The 18,715-nt window shown below is 39.4% G+C and overlaps 2 protein-coding genes across 3 annotated transcripts; both read right to left on the reverse strand.

Moving 5' to 3' along the window:
- Window positions 1–694: 694 nt before the first annotated feature.
- On the reverse strand, window positions 695–12,285 carry LOC107087451 (rho GDP-dissociation inhibitor 1-like). Its single transcript, XM_015379024.1, has 6 exons — window positions 12,184–12,285; window positions 4,448–4,648; window positions 3,443–3,526; window positions 3,006–3,082; window positions 2,817–2,880; window positions 695–2,236 (listed from the first exon to the last, which is right to left on the reverse strand). The coding sequence occupies exons 2-6, from the start codon at window positions 4,635–4,637 to the stop codon at window positions 2,034–2,036; spliced, it is 618 nt and encodes a 205-aa protein (XP_015234510.1). The 5' UTR covers window positions 4,638–4,648; window positions 12,184–12,285; the 3' UTR covers window positions 695–2,033.
- A 1,584-nt stretch (window positions 12,286–13,869) lies between these two features.
- On the reverse strand, window positions 13,870–17,332 carry LOC107087450 (THO complex subunit 4-like). 2 transcript variants are annotated; one of them, XM_015379022.1, is made up of 6 exons: window positions 16,985–17,332; window positions 15,510–15,668; window positions 15,271–15,418; window positions 14,743–14,806; window positions 14,421–14,604; window positions 13,870–14,331 (listed from the first exon to the last, which is right to left on the reverse strand). In XM_015379022.1, the coding sequence occupies exons 1-6, from the start codon at window positions 17,219–17,221 to the stop codon at window positions 14,317–14,319; spliced, it is 807 nt and encodes a 268-aa protein (XP_015234508.1). In that variant the 5' UTR covers window positions 17,222–17,332; the 3' UTR covers window positions 13,870–14,316. The 2 variants fall into 2 exon arrangements, with proteins under 2 accessions (XP_015234508.1, XP_015234509.1); XM_015379023.1 differs by lacking the exon at window positions 16,985–17,332 and adding an exon at window positions 16,122–16,960 and having other exon boundaries at window positions 14,093–14,331.
- Between the last annotated feature and the right edge of the window lie 1,383 nt (window positions 17,333–18,715).

Genomic DNA, 18,715 nt, shown 5'->3' on the forward strand with positions numbered 1-18,715 from the left:
CCGCCATGTGATTGGCTGCTTAGAAATTAAGTGTTAACGAGCAGTTGGACAGGTGTACCTAATAAAGTGGCCGGTGAGTGTAGATCTCTACTAAACCCCCTTGTGTTCTCCATCGATAATCCAATGGAAACATTAGACACTGCCAGCTATTTAAGAGGGCAAGGCCTGGTTGGGTTTAGATGAGGTTTTAGACCAGGGCTGGGCAATTCCAGTTCCTTGGGGGCCGGTATCCTGCAACTTTTAGATCCACGGTTGCTCCAACACACCTGAATCAAATGGCTGAGTTATCAGTATGCAGTCAGTTCCTCCAGAAACCTCTCATTCAGGCATGCTGAACCAAAGGCACATCTAAAAGTTGCAGGATACCAGTCCCCAGCAACTGGAATTGCCCAACACTGTTCTAGACCCTCAGACAATAAAGAGGTTTTAAATTAATGCTTGCAATATTATAAACTTATTTTCCCCGTTTTCACTTAAATACGTTAAGTACGTTGTCTGATCACTCCAGAAACTAAATTAGTAAACTGAAATCTTTTCAAACCGTAATGCACTTGGATAGGTGCAGGAAACCTGGGCTTAAACTAAAAAGCTTCAAGTATTGAATTATTAATCCCCCAAAAAAGATTACCTAAAACAGAGTGGATCATTTTAAAGTAAATCAAACACTTAAGAAAAAAAACAAAAAACAAGAGTCTCATTCTCCCAGTCTGAACACTTTAATTTGAACACAAGATCCGTAAACTGTAGGCAGTACAGACAGCACACGGTGAGCTGAACCCACCGTACTGAGAAGAACCATCAGTCCATGACACACGAATGAAATGAAGCCAAACTGACAGTCATTTCCATATGGAGTGTACAACACAGGAAAACACTTAGTATGGCCAGCTGTGTTTACCACCGAGGTGCGTTTAAGGGCTGAGGTTTGGATACTGATGGAGAGACGGCAAGTCTGGAGGCACAGTCAGCAGTAATAATCTCCTATAATAACAGAGTAAATGATTGAACACATCCTGTATTAGATTCAGCACGGAGCTGTGAATGAGGACCAGAGGACAAAGCAATTGGCCTTAGAGTTTGTTTTTAGATTTTTAGACCACTACACAAAAATAAACAAAGGTGTCATCTAAGTCGTGCAGGTAATGGTTCATACAAGCGATTAAACCTGAAATAAAGACAAATCAAACCCTTATGATTTCATGTATGTTTCACTAGTCATATGCTAAAACAGGCTCATAGTATTTACTCTGAAGGCAAATGGCTCAACTATTTTTCTACCTCTTAACTGCTCTTAAGGCCACGTAGATAATAAAATAAAAGAAACGCGCCAAAATACCTGATCAGGAGAGGACGAGCTGCAGCTAAGGCAAAGGGGGTTTGTGAGGGGGGGTTAGAGGTAACTGTTCCCCCTGGTCTCTGAGTAGATTTGATTAAGATCCAAACCATTTGGAAGACCAAATGGTTAGACTCTAGAACGTGTAATCTGCTCAGAGGCTTTAGCTGGGCTTTGTCCAAGAATTACATCCAGCAGTGATAGCTTAGGGACTGCTAGCAGGCAGCACCATTGCTTTCTGCACAATGCTGTCCAAGGCAGACCGTGACGATTACATAAAACAATGACAAATATTAGAAAAGAGAAAGAATCAGCAGCAAAGGGCAGAGGAAATCACATACTGATCTTTTTCTTTTTTCTGTATATACTTTTATAAACAAACTTTTCTGGAAATCTTAAATTGTGCACAGTTTGCTTTCTCTGTATTTTTTTTTTATTTTTAGGATTTAATACTTTATCAGAAAAGGTGGGTGTAAACAAATTAAATTGTTACAATTATGGGGAATGATGATATGATTGAAGCTAGGAAAAAAAGAGGGGGGAGTAGAAGGTAGGGGTGGAATGATGGACGGAGAGAGGAAAGAAAAAAAAAATCACAGAATGGCAGCGAGACAAGAGGCTGGGAAACATGAGAGGGGAGAATTAGCGAGTCGGAGCAGGGAAAAAAAAAACAAATATGAAAAAAAAAAAAACAATGAAATCAGTCCTTCCATTCCTTCTTGATGGCGAGGCTCCACTCCCAGGAGAGATGATCATACTTGTCGTCGTCTGTGAACTTGGACTTGATGTTGTAAGTGCCGCGGGCTAGCATCCCTTTGGGCGCTTCCTCCATGGTGGTGAGGAACTCGTACTCCTCGTCTGGTCTCGGGCCGTAGCTTCCCACCATGTAGTCAGACTTATCAACTGCACATGAGAGGAGGAGAGGAGACGATGGCATCAACAAGCCGACACCCAGATGAGATGATCCCCAGTAGAAACCTCCACATAAGGGAGCGATTTACAAACCAATGATCTCCACTATATAAAAGATTTGGCATCAGGGATAAATTCAACCCTAAACAGACATTAATAAGCTACACTTCAAAGCCAGGTCTGTAAAAAGAAACCAGGTCAGAATAAAGCCAGAGGCTTTCTGGCTTCTATAAAACACAGATTTGTGGTTAAGCTAGGTGTCCAGTATACTTTTATTTTTTTCTATTATTATTTCCACCTTGCAAAAAAACAAAGAAAATTCTGTTTGTTCATAATTAAATAATTAACATAATTGTATAAAGGGAAGAAGAAAAAAATAAAGGTAAAACCACATCTTTTGATTCTAAACTCACTAAAAAAGGAAACATGTTACATAAAAATTTGTCGTTTTTCCACTTAGCTAAACTTTTCCATCTGTATGCAAACATAACTTCATATTCACCATTAAAACATGCATAGAAACCTGATAAACAAAAACATTTGAAGCTACAGTGGAAGAAGCCGTCTTTACCTTTAACTCCTTTCCTGAATGTTTGCTGGTTGTATTTGAGGCCTGATACGATCTCCTTGTTCACCTGCAAAAATAATAATTTCATCATGCTTCAGGCGACATGATGACGAAAAAAAAAAAAAATTCCCCACAAAATGCAGAAAGGCAGATGGAGATCTGTTGTAAACAAGCAGAGACTGCAGCTGTTACCTTGAAGTTGATCTTTATTCTGTACTCAACTCCCTCCTTCAGTGTAAATGGGTTCTTCCTGAAGTTCTCCAGGTCTCCTTTAATAGAGAAAACAGCGTTAGTAAATAAAATAGTTATGGATTATCAGGAGCATTTGGATCAACATTTTAACTTCATAAACATCCTGTTTCGTTTTTTTGTAGTAACAGTTCTGTCCACCAGGTGGCACAGTGAATAAATGAGGCATCATCCTCTCTTCATGTTCACCATGGAGGCAGGAAAAGCACCTTGAGTGGCTTATTAACCCACACCACTGCGTTACTAATTAGACTAATGACTCAGCAGGTCTGGAGGAAGTGCTGCCTGTCATGATCGGACTTCTTTCAGCATTTACGAGGGCAGAGTAAATGCTGCTGTTTCTAGGTGTCATCTAAAAGCTGCAGCTGCACAGGACTTACCCTGCAGGTCAAGGATCAGAGGAGCAGGTGCCGTTTCACACAACAGGGTCATCCGTGTCACCTGGACGTTCGGCTTCGTTGGATCTACGGAAAGAAAACAACTCAAGCGTCACAATTTATGGGACTTTGCAGCAGCAATGTAAAACAACTAGCCTTTTTACGACTTTTTTTCTGCAACTATTCTATAAACTCAGACTGCTTAGCCCTGTTTACAGACTATCCTGCCTGAGCTGCCTCACTGCAGCCCCCTCAGAGTCACCATGGCTCCTCTCTCGCTGCTTTAGATTAGGTTATTTTTTAGGTTTTCTAATTCCATCATCAGATGAAACAAAATCTGTGGGTCGTGTGAAGTATGCTTAAAACTTTTCCATCTGCCTGCCGGACCTGCCTGCCTTATTCCTTTGTGTTTATGGAGATTTTGTTTGTGAACATTCTCTTGAAAACCATTCCCACCACAGCCCAATCTCCGCTGAGATTCAATTACACACAGATGTAGACCTTTAATTATTAGATGAAATCTAAAGAAGGTTATTGCAGTAAATAAAAAACGGTTTGAAAATAACCTTCTTTTGCAAAGCATAAAAAAACAACTAGATTTTTTTTCTTCATAATCTAAAACACATAATCATGTGAAGGTGTTGAAGAGATTTAAGCTACTTCTCCAAAACCCAGTAAAAGTGAAACACATTAAGAAGTGAAGAGACAAATGGAAACTTCCGACACGTGACATTTGAGTTTAATCTTCTGTTATGATCTTTGTTTATATGAGGAGGCCCTACAGCAGCATGCTGCACGTGCTGATATTTCTACACATTTCTAAACTCAAAACATGTGAAGAGAGAATCCAAGTGAATGGAAATAATTTCTCCCTCTTTGTTGTAGAGGGATTTTTTTAAGAGTCTCAAAGAAAAACATTGATATGTGAGAATGTCAATGATCTAAGAGGCGCTGTTTTCACAATAAACATCTGACATCAGATGATGGAGCAAACAAGTCACCACAAACCTTCCACCACGGCCACCTTGCCCAGCAGCGCCTCCTTGTACTTCCTCAGGCTCTCGTCATCCTTGTCCAGCTCCTGGATCTCCTGTAAGCTCTTCTGGGCAGGAGGTTTGTAATTAATGTCGGATTCTTTCTCTTCGTTGGCCTCTGCGATCGCCTTCAGCTGCTCCGGTGTGAGGTCCTGCTCTGCCATGGTGTGCTAGACTGTGGCGACACAAAAGGGAGGAATAGATGAAATAAACAGCTTCTATTTGCTCTGAGTTAACGAAAGGAGGCAGGTGATGCAAAGAGTCGTCATTACTGGACGATGGCCAGGAATTATTTATTCCTCAGCGAACCGCAGAGAACTTTGCCCTGCGGAGCTGATAGTTTAAAGCACAGGTGTGTGTGCAAACAAAGGCATGTTTTTCACTGCTTTCATCACACAGTAAAGCATAACATCATTTAGACAGAGAACAATTGGTCAGAAGATGGGATGGTGAAAACCAGATAAGTTCAGTGATATATTAAACAGCATGAATCAAGAAGGTTTGTTACTAAGTTATGAGGAGCTTCCTGATGCAGATCAATTCAAAATCAGACATTTCCACTGAAAGGCTTTAAACACTGATTGGGAAATTTAATAAGGATTCCATTCATAAGATAAATTAATGTTCAAAAGATACATTTAAAGAGTTTATTTAAAAGTCATTCATAAAAGTCTAACTTCTGTTTCTGATTGACTTGAAACCTACTTTATCAGATCACAAACAACATACCTTTTTTGGATTTACAGAAGTTTTTGGAATACATAGCGATAAAATAGGGCTGCAACTAACGAGTATTTTGCAAATCGATTCATCTATTGGTTATTTTTTCCATTAAATGATTTATAATCGGATAGCAAAAGGTTCCTTAAAGAAAACGTCTTACAAAATGAAACCAGTTTTAATTACTGCTCTAATTGGGTTGTTCTGTCAGCTAAAGGCACGGTTTACAGTCTCTGTACTCGATTACCAAATCAGTTGACAAATATTTCACTAATCGATTAATCTGATTAATCATTTCAGCCCGAGATGAAACAAAATTAGAATTTTCAGTTCAGATCTTGGGGATAAAAATGAAACCAAAAATTGGTATTAGTCAGGAAAGGCTGACGTCCTCCTTCAGAGCTCTATGTGCAAAATAGGAGCGGGGCGAATGGAACAACTGAGAGCAGCTGGTTCACACATGCAGGGCAAAGCCCAGAGAGCCAAGCTACACCTGCATAAGGCAGCTGGATGACAGCACAGCCGAAATGTGCAGAAATGGACCACACATATATCAGCCTAACAGCCTGTCAGGGTTTTTTCCCCCCCGGTGGGGTGGGTTGAGTGTGTGTGTGTGTGTGTGTGTGTGGGGATTTCACATACATACATATACGTTTAAGAGCAAAATTTGAGCATAAACTTGATGTTATTTAAAGAAATTATGTACCATTACAGGAATAACTCAGCGTTTATCAGCTGTTTCATTTCAGCTAAAAAGAAATCTCAACAAGGTGTTCAGGCCTCCGTGTTGAAGCGGCTAAGCCCCAGACAAGAAAGCGTTCAAAACCACAAAGATTTTATCACCGCTCTCCGACTTCATTAAGCCTAAAAATGGCAGAGCATCGTGATAACTGATTAAACGAAAGAGGAAGGTGTCCGAATAAACGGTTTCCTCATATCTTTCAAATCATCCCCCGTAGAAAGACAAAGAATTGTTTCATCCTGTCATTTATAAGTTATGCCAATCTGGCTCGTATGTTGTTTATCCAACATGAACGTCCAAACAGCCATCTAAACTCCTCTGACTGATACCAGTAAATACTGGCCTGGCTTCCTGCTGTTCCAACCCTCCAAATACTACAAGGACCTCTTAACCCAGCTCCATTTTCCCAGCTCAGAGCTGCGGCGCACCCAAGAGAGCCCAAATTCCTTTGAAAGCGACTGCATGTTTGGGCCGGTCAGCTGCTTGTGAGCGTTTGGAGGGGAACCAGGAGCGGAGAACGCAGCGGGGCAGTCATGTCGTTCTTAAAGCGCCGGGGGAGCAGCTTGCTGGAACGTTCTCTCTTCTCCTTTCTCACTTCCTCTCCTCAACTCTTCTTGCAGCAACACACTGCAGCATACCAAGCATACCCACAGCAGGAAGTGCTCAGTCAAATGAGGCAGACAATCGTTCTACTGGAAACAACTAAAGAGGTCAGTCTTTAGGGTAGAACTTCCTTTTTAAATCAGATGTTTGACCAAGGATCCCAGTTTTTAACTTAATGAATTAAAACAATCAGATCTGTAAATGCATTTAAACCACAGTATTTTCCAGCTGCACACAGCCAGTCAGCTGGCTGAAGAAGACCATAGCAGTGATAGACTGATAATATATTTAACACGGTTCTGGTTTTAAAGTTCAAGAGCAACACATTTTTTTTTGTTTTTAAATGACAGTGACTAAAATAATAACGGCGTAAAAGTTAAAACTATTATTCCTGTAAAGCCACCGACTGCAGGCTAGATACGGCAGTGGATAGCTTGATGTATTAAGCAGCCGCTAGCAGGTAGTAGATGTGGTTTACTCTAAGGAGCAGATCAAGAAAGAAATGCTAGAATAAATGATGCAACGAGTAGTTCTAAAATCAAACTAAATATACATGGTAATATTTTTAGCCAAATTTTGCATAAGTTCTACCTATTTTAAAATGAAACGCTGTGAAACAGCTGTTAGAAGCCAAGGTTATCACAGCTGGATTCTTATGATCTAGTTCTTTAAAAATGAACCAGTCTGATCAACAGTGAACCTGTTTACGCTGCAATGACCCCTGAAAAGCAGCAAAATATTGCATTATTTAGAGACACCCTCCTAATCCAACATGCCGCTGCTGATTTAGTCATTTAAAAAAAAAGGCCCACATGCTCCGGACAAACAATGCTGACACCCGTATAATGACAGCCATTTGCTTTCTCCCTCTGCAGCTCCACACAATGCGAGCTGTGGTTCAAGTTGCCAAAAAGAGGCCCTGTCATTGTTGGGCCTGCTGGGAATAAGCCCCTGAGGTCATGGGACTGAACGTCCTGCTGGACGTCGGTGTCTCAGCTATCACCTGAACAGCTCTGCAGGGGGAGAGACGCCTGGATAAACTATTTGCCTGAGTGGGCTGAGCAAGCGGCAGAAAGTCTAAACACCCAGTTCTGGCAGCGCCTCAGGCTGGAGATTAGGGCTGTTCCCTAAGAATACCGCGAAGACTATTGAGAGGATGAAGTACGGCCGATGAGGCATTTTTAACCTCCTGTTTATTACAGTTTCACTTATCAAAGGGAACCTGAGCTGGTGGACGGGTCAGGAAAGCCCACTACTTGTCCTTTAGTGGACAAACTGCTCCGACTGCCACCTGAGCCACAATCTACCCCCTGCATGGCTGTGTAGTGTCCACTGTGCTAACAGGGACAGAAAGAGATGGTGTACCATATTACATATTTAATCAATGACAGCCATTTGAGAAAGTTCAGTTTTTACAGACTAAACAACCTTAAATGTGTCATTTTTCTTTAATAAAACCATCCAATCTGCATATAACCATCCTGCTTTATGTCAATTTTAATTCTTATTTACTGAAAATATACAACATCTCTTAAATTAATCATTGATATTCCCTTCTATTCTATTTTCCTTATTCTCGATTTATTTGATTTTGCGTAAAACCTAAATGTGTTCAACATATATGAATGAATTCGGGGTTCCTTCCACAAACATGTCTAACATGATGGCGATTCGATTCAGTATCAATTTCCTGACCCGACGATTTGATTATTTTCGTTACTCAAGAATCCGCCACATCAGTCTTGCCTACTGTTTACGCGAGTGTGTGTGCACGCGGAAAGAGGGCAGTGGCTAAAGGAAGTGAGGTAGGAGGGCAAAATGGGTTAAGCGCCACCGCAGCATGAGAGTCAGAATTACGTCCAGGAGCAAATGAATAAAAAAAAAGAACGGAGGAAAAAACATTAATCGATCTCTTACGGACGTCTCGATGCATCGGATCGCTGGCTGTTGGATCGATGCATCGATACAAAACAATTATTATTTATACCCCTTTCTAACAGGTCTGTTTTTTTAATGACCTTATTGATCTCACAGTGGAGAAATGTACTTGTTGCATCAGCTCAAATAGTCAAAGGAGAAGAATGTGCCAAAGGAAAAAAAAGGTGCATGAGATATATGCAGTAAATACCTTTGAATAAAGGTCGGTGACAAATGGCAGAAAAGAAATGAAAAAGCACCATGCAGGATAAACAGCAAAGTTATTTGGAAAGGCGATGTGTTTTCATTTTCTTCTTTCCTTTAAAACGATTGTGACACATTACAGAGAAAATCCCCAAGAGCAGCATCTTTGAGAGAGGAAGTCTTTTTATATCCTGCATTATATTAAACAAGTTACTCTGATTTATACATAAAATCATCTTGTTATGAGACACTTATTTTAGGTTGATTGCACTTCCTTTTTCTAATCCTCATTTAGCTTCATTCAGAGGGCGTGGTTTCAACATGACCATAACAATAGTGGGTTTTTTAAGCTTTAAATCCTCTGCAACACCTGGATAAGACTGCATTTCATTTCTCCTTTGAAATAAATCATGTACCTTTGAATTCAGGGATTGTGCAGCTCTCATTTAGTCAACATTTGATTTATAAAAAGGCAGAAAGAGGGAAATTTTGCTGATTTTTTGCAGAAAGAAAATTCTGATTTGTCATGAAAAATATAATTTCTACCAGATATAGATAAAAACAACAGCATTATTGCGCTTCCAACATCTGCTTTTGTAACATTTGATTTTTTTATTCATAGAGCATTAACAGTATTTGTGAGGATCTGATTTTGTGCCAACTCTAACTTATATTATAGCGAAAGGAATAACAATTTCAGCTATTACAGCTTTAAACAGGCCCAAACTCCCCATCATTAAAGAAAAGCATATGCAGCCACAGACGCTTGTTCTTATCAAGATTATTAAATAATTCAGCACTAAGGCAGAGACTTAACAAGGAAAAAGAGAGAAATGTTTGCTCCCTTAGCTCATAATTTACATGACTGAACGCTGCATGGAACAAAGCTCCTATTCACCTTTGTGACGACACAGGGACATGATTACTGTTGCACTAAAGGTGACTGGGGAACCTTTATGCTGTGACATTTACCGGAGCTGTGCAGCCGCTTTGATCCCTTCAGTGCTGCAGCCTCTTCATGCAACACAGACCTTTGGACCTGTCCTTTTCAACCTGCTTCCTCATTAAGTTTCTGCAGAAGAGCACCACTGGCCTCTGTGATTGCAAAAGTGTTAAGATAACCTAGAGATTCTGCATCTGATTGGGTAGAGATAACCTTACAGGATAGAAATTTAAGAAAGAGAGCCATGCAATGTCAGGATGCGCTGCCGCCATTTTCTGCTTTCAAGAAGCATCTGCAAACTTCCTTTTTCAGTTGAGAAGGAGCGCAATGATTCACATCCTTTAGAGAGCTAAACCACAGAAGGGCAGAGATGAGGCACAGCCTATCTTCATATTAATATAAGACACCAAACCAGCTAAAGTAAATATTTTACTTGCAAAAACGACAGCACAGTTATAGCGGCAGATAAAATTATGAGAGTTTACAGAAAGTTGGAGATATTGAGCAAAAAATAGATAAATAAAGAATAATTCAAAGCTTTGAGGAAGTGTTGCCACAAGAGCTTAGAGCTGATGCAATCTGACAGAACCCAACGCTAAAAGAGCAGGTGAGGGAAAATAAAAAGCAACAAAGTATTTTTGAACAACAAAGAGAAAGTCAGAAGTGACTGCAAACTGTTATACATCTGTAGAAACCAACTGAAAGGCTTGTAAGAATGAAGATGCAAAAAAAAACCAAAAAAAAAAAACACAATTCCAGGAAGGTCCAGAACAAAGAGGAATAAATAGCCGCTGAATAAAACCTGCATACAGCTGCAGGAAACATGTAGGGAGGTGCAAGAGCTCAGGTGGTAACTGGGAGTAAAAAAAAAAAAAAAAAAAAAAAAAGTAAAATAATGTATATAAATACATTGACTTATTGATATAGAAATTAGTAGATGGTTTTATCCTATGTTTTGACTGCTTATCAAAGCTGCAGAACACACACAAAAAAAACATTTTCTAGCTGTGGAGTTGTCTCAAGCATGAGGAGGAGAGAAGCTTCACTACACTGGGGGGGGAGGGGGAGCTGTCATACCTGCATGCCTCCCCCTGCCAGACTGAGTAGAAACAGGTCACCCACACCATTGTTTAGAGAGGCAACTAAAGAGAGCTGCTCAGACAGGAGAGGATGAGGGAGGACATGTTTTCTGCAACATGAGGATTTTTTTTAAAGCAATAGAAGCAAAAGAAATTAGCTTTTCGACATAGAAGTACCAGTAAATCGCTCAATTTACACCAGCTAGTAAACAGAAAGCATTTTGTTCCCTTAAGTTGATGCATAAAATTCAACATTTTCTGATGCGCTCTTTATGTTCATGTATTTATCTGAAATCTCCCTTATTGTTATCTCCTTAATCAGATAACAATGAGAGATATATGCTGTATTCATCGATATAGATCTTGGTCATTCCTTCAGTTTTTATTAGGTTAAAATCTGAACCATATTTTATATATTTTGTACTCCTTAAAATGTCAAAATCAGCTTTTATTTGATATACAAATTGGCACAGAAAACCCTGATCAGTGCATCCTTACACTTGGCTTTTACCCCTACAATTCCTTATGCTGAACTGCTAGAAAGTTTTATTTTCTTATAATTACAAAGTTATTATGTTAAAAATCAACCTTTTTAGGCCTATCAGCTCATACCACAGAGGAAAGGAAATGCTTAGTTAGACATCCGGCCTTGCAAGCTTGCAGATTTTCAAGCTGAGCGGAAGTAAAAATTTAAGTTTATGAACAACAAAAATATACAAAGACATTTAGCCAACTTCCAGGAGCTAAAACAAAAAACAAGCTTCCTCCAGACAATGGGAAGGAAAAGGGAGGTTTAAATGACAATCTACACACACTGCCAATCAATCCAACAAAATGTTACAATTAAGAAAAAAGTCTGGTAAAAAATAAATTTGATCTGAAGAACTTAGTTCTGTATATGCCTTCAAAAATAATAGTAAATTGGCCAAAATGGAGGCTGCTTTAAGGTGTGAGCTGAATCCAATTTTAAGAATGTCGAGTTCCAGGAAGTGAGCAAAAATGTTCCTCATACAGCAAGACACATGTTAAGGGCGTTACATTACCTTTTTTTAACTCAAAGTAAGCAAATTTAGTCCCTTAAATCCCACATTTGATTGTGCACTAGTTGATGCATCCGCTATATTACTACTTTATGGTTTTATTCAGAAAGCAACACTTACCTAACTGCCAAAACCCGGAAATTCACAGCTGACAACCGCCTTTACGCTCTTCAATCGGGGCGGATAACTTCATAACTCATCAACAAATACTAATATAACGTTTTAAAACTTCTATACCAGCACTACGTCGACTTTTATTTAGGTTTGCAACGAATCAATCGACGAAAACTTGTTTTTTTTCGGTAAACAACTAGTTCCGTTCAAAAACCTTTGTTAAATTAAAAAAATATACTGTTCGATTCCGAAGTAAAAGTTTTTTTTAAATTTAGCACTAGCAGCTTGACGGTGTGTGCATTAATTTGATACATTAAAAGTGTAGAGATGGTGTTTTTTTCTTCTTACCGTTTCACTTGTGGTTGGCTGGCCCAGTCTCATGTGAATGGGAGTGAAGCGGCGCGGAGGAAGAAAATCTGAACCAAAGAGCGCTTACTGCCTCTTCCGGGTTGGCTCTTTCAAAATGAAAGCATGGAAAACAAGAACTATAACGAAACATCCCGCAGTAAATATTTAAACTGTGTTTTTAACCTCAAACCAATTACCAAACATCTAAACAAAATCACGTGGAATTCAAATAATAATTTTTTTTCGTATCTTAGAATATTTACATATCATAGCTGTCATGGGCGGTTCCGGGAAGGGGCCAGTCCCCCCTATAAAACTGGTCCTGGTCCCTTTTCTGCAAACAATATCAGTTTGCCACTATTTGTTTGTGTATTTTTCCTTAATTTAAGACAATTTTAAGATGGATTACGAGATTTTAATAGGGACAAAAAACCCTCATATTATTTCAAGTACATAAAATCTGATTATCATATTGTAAATGCAAAAACAATTCCACTGGCAGGTCATCTTATTTGCAAATACGCTGATTAGATCCGTTTTTACAGTGCAATACCAAATCTTATTTCATATCATATACGATGACAGAGGAGAATGCAACCGATTTGTCCTTTGGACAATATTGTACCTTAGAAGTTTACTTTAGATCTTTTGAAGTCAGAGACAGCTTTACATTTCATCCAGTTTTCATCTATCAGATCAGAGGTGTGCAACCTTGGCTAACCTGGTATGTTAAGGATTTACATTGTAAATAGTGCGTAACAAATGTAAGAATGCTTTCATAAATCTGTTGTATTAGAGTATTTTATTTTGAATGAAACCATGATTGATTTAAATACTATATATATATATATATATATATATATATATATAAAGTCTTCAAATCAGATCCAAGCTTCTGTGAAAGTTGGACATGCTGACAGTGGCTTATTGTATGTTTCTACACCGTCATACATTGTTCAAATGAAAGACTCTGCCATAGATTTATGAAAACAAAACCAACACGCTTTTATCAAGTAAAACTGGATGGAGGTTTCTTATAGACCGAGAAGGAACAAGTTTTGCATTACACAACAGATTTTAAGTAGAAAATAACCTTTCCAACTTCTAACACCTATCGATTGGAGATGACTTACAATAGTGGTTGAGTATTAATTTCAGATGGTATTAACAAATGCTTTTCATTACACACAAAATGTTGACAGTTAATATATAATGTAGTGGCTGGGAGATTTTACTTTTCAAATTTACAATAACCCTTAAATAACATTTTCTTTTGGCCCAAGTGTTTCTGGAAAACGTACGACATTGAGTTGGGGAAGTCAAGGCTTGCAGCTGTTCATTATACCACTAAATTCATTGAACCACTTTATTAAGCTTCTTGTATGTCACCTTATATGGGCGCACACTAGGCCGGGAAAACTTTTATCATTCACCACCTAGTGGCCACATTGTGGCATGTAAGGTTTAACAGTCCCACACTGGAAAAGCAATCTTGAAATAAGTACAAATTTCTTAAAGTATATTTAACCCTTATTTGATTAGGTAAATGAGTAGTTTCACTCTTAAAATATAATTAGATAATAAGCACTTGAAATAAGATTATGCAATTGTGTTTTATTTTATGTGTAAATTGTCGTTCCATTTCGATTTTTTCCAGTGCACGTACAGACCTCCCTGTTGGCCATCAAATATCTTACCATTTTCATAAGAATCCAAAAGAATCATTTAATTTCACATACTAACCCATCAAACAGACAATTAAAAACACTTTCCACGCTACCAGTGAGACATTTGTTTTATGATGCAACACCAAATGTAACACAAGATACCAATAAAAAATTAAATGCATTAAACAAGGTTTTTGGTTGATATACACTGCAGGTTTTTATTACAAGTGTCAAACTACAGGGCTGAGGGGAACTGGAAACCCAGTTAGATAGCCTACAGTCTAAACCTTTTTTCATCAAAAAAAAGAAAATACAGGTAAAAAACACTTTGGAGTATTTAAAAGAAGCTGGAACACTTTCAAATCACATCAGAAGACAAGCATGTGTAAAATATTCTGCACAAATTGTAACAACCCCCCCTTCTGCCCAGGAAGGGAGGGAGGACGGCTAGGAAGAGCTTCATCTCTTAACTGGTGTCCATCTGGGAAAAAGAAAAAACAATGATACATGTTAGGACACCTTTAATTGATTTCACTACCAAACGAGTTACAGTCCAACAGTGGGACATACTCTGGCGTTGTAGGCGTCTAACTGTGCATCAAGCTCTTCTGCCGACAGCTGCTGCTTGTTCACACCACCACGACCACCTCGCCCTCTGCCTCGAGAGCCTCCTGCGCCACGGCCACCCCGACCTCTCTGCATGCCGCCAAAGCCACGCCCTCTGTTCATACCACCACCACCACCTCTGTTCAGCCTGAAAAAAAAAAAAGATAACTCAGATTACCATAATCCTGAATAAGAGCCAATCACTTTCAAACAACAGGAAATTTGCTTGTTTATGATTGAGTGATCAGTGCCCATGATCTAAGGAACACACCAAACACACACTTACCCCTGCATAGGCCGCCTCTGTGTGTCGATCTGTGATGTGACGAGTTGTATGTTCATAGGACGCCCTAAAAAGGCAAATAACCCATTTTAAATAAGCAAAAAAATAAAAACATGCTTAAAAAAATAAGTCATTATTTGACCCCAAATAGACAATAAGCAACTTGTTTCAGCCCTAATTCAAACACTAAACTATGCGTGGCATATCCAAGATATATACATGGACGTCAGTGCATAGTAGAAATTAAAACTATTTAATTGTAATAAATACTTGGCAGGTTTGTAGAAGAGATCAGCACTGACATAAATCTCTTATTCATAATTTCATAGTTTTAAAAAAAAAGAGGTAGAAAACACATCCAACCACATTTTTAGAAGAAAAAGCCTGTTTTAGAAGTTAGCCACATTGGAATCCGGGCCATTTTTTTTTATGCCAAACCACAACTATTATAGCTTGCCATAAAGTTTGGACAACCACAAAGCAAATGTTACTTAAGTTGTCTGAAACCCTATTCCTGGATCTGAACCGTACCATCCAGAGGGATGCCGTTATACTGCTTCATGGCTTTAAGTGCATCTGCCCTCCTCTCAAAGTGGACATCAGCTGTTCCTAGGCTCCTTCCTGAGCGGTCGTAATGAACGGCAGCCTTCTTCAGTGTCCCAAATTCAGCAAAAAGTTCCTTTAAAAAAAATTATAAAACAAGTTAATTTGCATCCAAAAAAAAAAAAAAAAAAAAAAATCAGGCAAAGACAGTCAGAAATCTTGTTTACCTGAATATCTGCATCTGAAACACCAAAGTCCAGATTGGAGACTAGGAGCTTCCCTCCAGTTTCCACACCAGCTCCACCGCCACCTCCAGCACTACCATTAAACCCTCCGAAGCCGTTGTCGAACATGTCGTGCTGCCATTTGTCTGGGAGCTGTTTCGGCTGCAACAGACGAAAGAGAACGCACCTGCTGACTTCAGGATCCCCTTGCCTCCCTGTCAATCACAGAGTCCACATGGCTGGGTGTTGGGGAAAGCAGGGGCTCCACTTCCAACATGGCCAGGGTGGTCACCTCCCTTAATGGGGTGAGAGGGGGTCCGTACCCCCCCAAAAATAAATAATCCCTGCCCACCCCATCACTACAAGCTAGTGAATCAGTTCAGACAGTATACATCACTTATTGAAAGCAAGGGGATATAGCATAATATTTAGAGGCAGACATGCAGAGACCTTTAGCAAGATGTACAAAACAATTCTAAACTATGTCTGCTCAATGTCAACCAAGACAGAATACTTCAAAGGAATTAAAATAACCCACACCCACCCATAGATACTTTACACTAAACCTGAAAAACTCCCCATACTAGCTAGCAGGAGTTCCCATTGTTCTCTTGCCATCTGCGCCTCCTTGAAAGGGCCCTCCAGAGAGGCTCCGGGGACGCGCCAGGGGCTCCATCTGCAGCAGCCTCGTCCAGCGCCGACCAGACCTTCCTCGCATACCGCAGAGTTCTCTGGGGTCTTCTCAAGGTGGATAATGTCCATATGGTGCAAAAAAGTTGGCCTCGTACACCTTTACAAGCGTGGATTAAGTGAGCGTCCATTTTAAGACCACGCCATTTTGACTGGGGCTTTCATTTCTATTCTTTTAACAGGCACCGTTTAATAAAGCAATTGAGCATTGCCATATATGAGATAATAGGGGGTAAAGTCCACTTTTCCATCCATAAAGAATTGGGCGCAGTGGTTGAAAAGGATTCAGACATGCCTCGATAAACCCGCCAGCCACTCCCAGAACAAAAGGCCGTCTAGTCGACGAAACATGGGGAAAATTCGCTCCCAATGGATGTGAAAAACTCGTCTGACGGTCGGCTTGCTCCGTGATGTGGTTTCCTTCCTTTTCCGTGAGGGACGGGAAAACAGCATTCGACGCCTGGCCTTAAATTTCGGTGTCTGGATTCAAAATGGCGCCGTTGAGGCCTAAGACATCCGCTCTTCTTAGACACTGGTGTATAACATTTGGCTTGATGGGAGAAGGGACGCGTTATACAAACAACTTCCATTTATGCGTAGCCGCTTTCTATAAACCTCTCCTGGGAGAGAGATAACTCGGCGGCTAGCTTTCATCTTTTTTTCCGCTCGACTTAGCCAATTGGCAAGAGGATTAGCTAGGAAGCAAACTGAAGGACGTTAACTGGGAATTTCAGCTGTGTCGAAGGTTTTTTTTCCTTTGACCGCTTATTCCTCTAACATTCTCATACCCTGCTGTAAGGTGTCGGTCTGCCTCTAGCGCGATTCAGGTTCTGTCGATTCCTCATGGGGCCGGATCCGCCGCCTCGGCCTCCAAAACCTCCACTGCCGCCGCCACCAAGGCGCCCGAGGCCTCCTCCGCGACCGGAGCCTCCGCGGCCTCGGCCTCTTCCTCCGCGGGGTCCACCTCTCTGCTGCCTGTTCTGTTTGATAATGTCATCTAGAGACATATCCATTTTATCGGCCATTATTTAGCCCCAATTATTCTAAACTGTGATGGAAAAAATAAAACGTACACCCTAGACTCTGTTGGTCCTTCTCCCTAGCTTTTCGCAGCGCAGCACCGACGACTGAACACACAATAAGCTAACCGCCTCAGAATATAGACAAACAGGCACGTTACGTAGTTACGTATTTAGACGTCAAGACGTAAAACATCAATTCAAGGGGGAATAGCGCCCTCTTCTGTCGGATGTTTTATATTGTACAATACTCGACCCTAGATTTAACAAGTTAAATTCTTAGAATTGAATTAGGAAATTAGTAGATGGCAGGAATATCACTATTGAAACATTTTCTCTTAACTAAAACCTAAAGAGCTTGTTTAATTCTATAGCACATAACAGAAGCAAGGGGTGCCATACAGCTTGGTCTGCTGTATGTTAAAAACAAAACAATAAAAAAGAACCCAAAAACAATAAAAACATAAAGATACAAAAAATAACAAAGAGCTAAAAAAAAAAGAAGAGAGATTTAAAAACAGAATAGGAGGAGGCCTTTTTAATACTCAAGGGTAAAGTTTTCCGTTATTTACGAGCATCAAATACAAAAGATCGGTTTCCTCTGAGCTTCAGCCTCGCTCAGAACTCTAACAAACAGCTTCTGTACAGACATTTGGCTTAACACAAGAGAGCCAGTTCCTTTGCTTTCAGCCGTTTACCTACAAGAAAAAGGGACACTCTTTCAAGGAAAGCTCATTGGCAAATAAAAAACTTCACCAAAATGATTGGAATGCAGCTGAGAACCCTCTTCTAAATTTTAAACCCTTCTGATAAAATAAAAATATTTAAAACAACTCAATATATAAAAAGAAAAGATTGCAATTAAATAAACAAAAAAACAAAACAAATGCTTGCATAATCTGTCTTGTAAATAACATAATTAACACTTTTCCTTGAGTATAAAAAACATTTAGCATTCATAACTCTAAAAATCAGAGGTTAGACTCTGATTGCAGATACTTAATGACAGGCTTTGCCCTCAACCTTTACTAAAGGTTGAGGGCAACCTCCTGACAGAAGGCTTATAGGATCCCACCTTTTCCAACATACTACTACACACAACCCTTAACACACAAGGTTTTGGTGTGTTCTTTAGCAAGTACAGAGAAACCAGCTAATTCACAGACCTAGTTCACTTATCACACAGAATTTTAATGAAATAGATGAGCAGTTTTAAAACATTAGTAATGTTGCACTTTTTATGACAAAATAGAATTTGACTGTATATATATATATACATATATATATATATAAAAAGGATTTTATTGTAACATCTAAATAATAACTAATAGATTGTCTAATTTGAATCTCTCTACAGTAGATTGTCTGTTTACAGAACTTTAAAATAATTAGTCTGGTTTATCTAAATCAATAGAATTCCATATTTCTTATATAACAAAGAAAATAAGGTAAATACAAACGTTTAATTTAGTTTTCCTCTTCTCCAAATTTTGATTTTAA

The sequence above is a fragment of the Cyprinodon variegatus genome, unplaced genomic scaffold (assembly GCF_000732505.1).
Source record: "Cyprinodon variegatus isolate N-32 unplaced genomic scaffold, C_variegatus-1.0 Scaffold184, whole genome shotgun sequence".
In the NCBI taxonomy this organism is placed as follows: Eukaryota; Metazoa; Chordata; class Actinopteri; order Cyprinodontiformes; family Cyprinodontidae; genus Cyprinodon; species Cyprinodon variegatus.

Bases quoted from the DNA above. Each gene is read 5' to 3' on its own strand.
- LOC107087451 (XM_015379024.1), bottom strand. From the start codon at position 4,637: ATGGCAGAGCAGGACCTCACACCGGAGCAGCTGAAGGCGATCGCAGAG. The intron at 3,527-4,447 runs GTTTGTGGTGAC...TTCTTTCCGTAG, and splicing joins CAAGGTGGCCGTGGTGGAAG to ATCCAACGAAGCCGAACGTC. The intron at 2,881-3,005 runs GTAACAGCTGCA...TTATTTTTGCAG, and splicing joins GAATAAAGATCAACTTCAAG to GTGAACAAGGAGATCGTATC.
- LOC107087450 (XM_015379022.1), bottom strand. From the start codon at position 17,221: ATGGCCGATAAAATGGATATGTCTCTAGATGACATTATCAAACAGAAC. The intron at 15,419-15,509 runs GTAAACAAGATT...TTTTTTTTAAAG, and splicing joins TTTCAGATGCAGATATTCAG to GAACTTTTTGCTGAATTTGG. The intron at 14,605-14,742 runs GTAAGTGTGTGT...TTTTTTTTTCAG, and splicing joins CAGAGGCGGCCTATGCAGGG to GCTGAACAGAGGTGGTGGTG.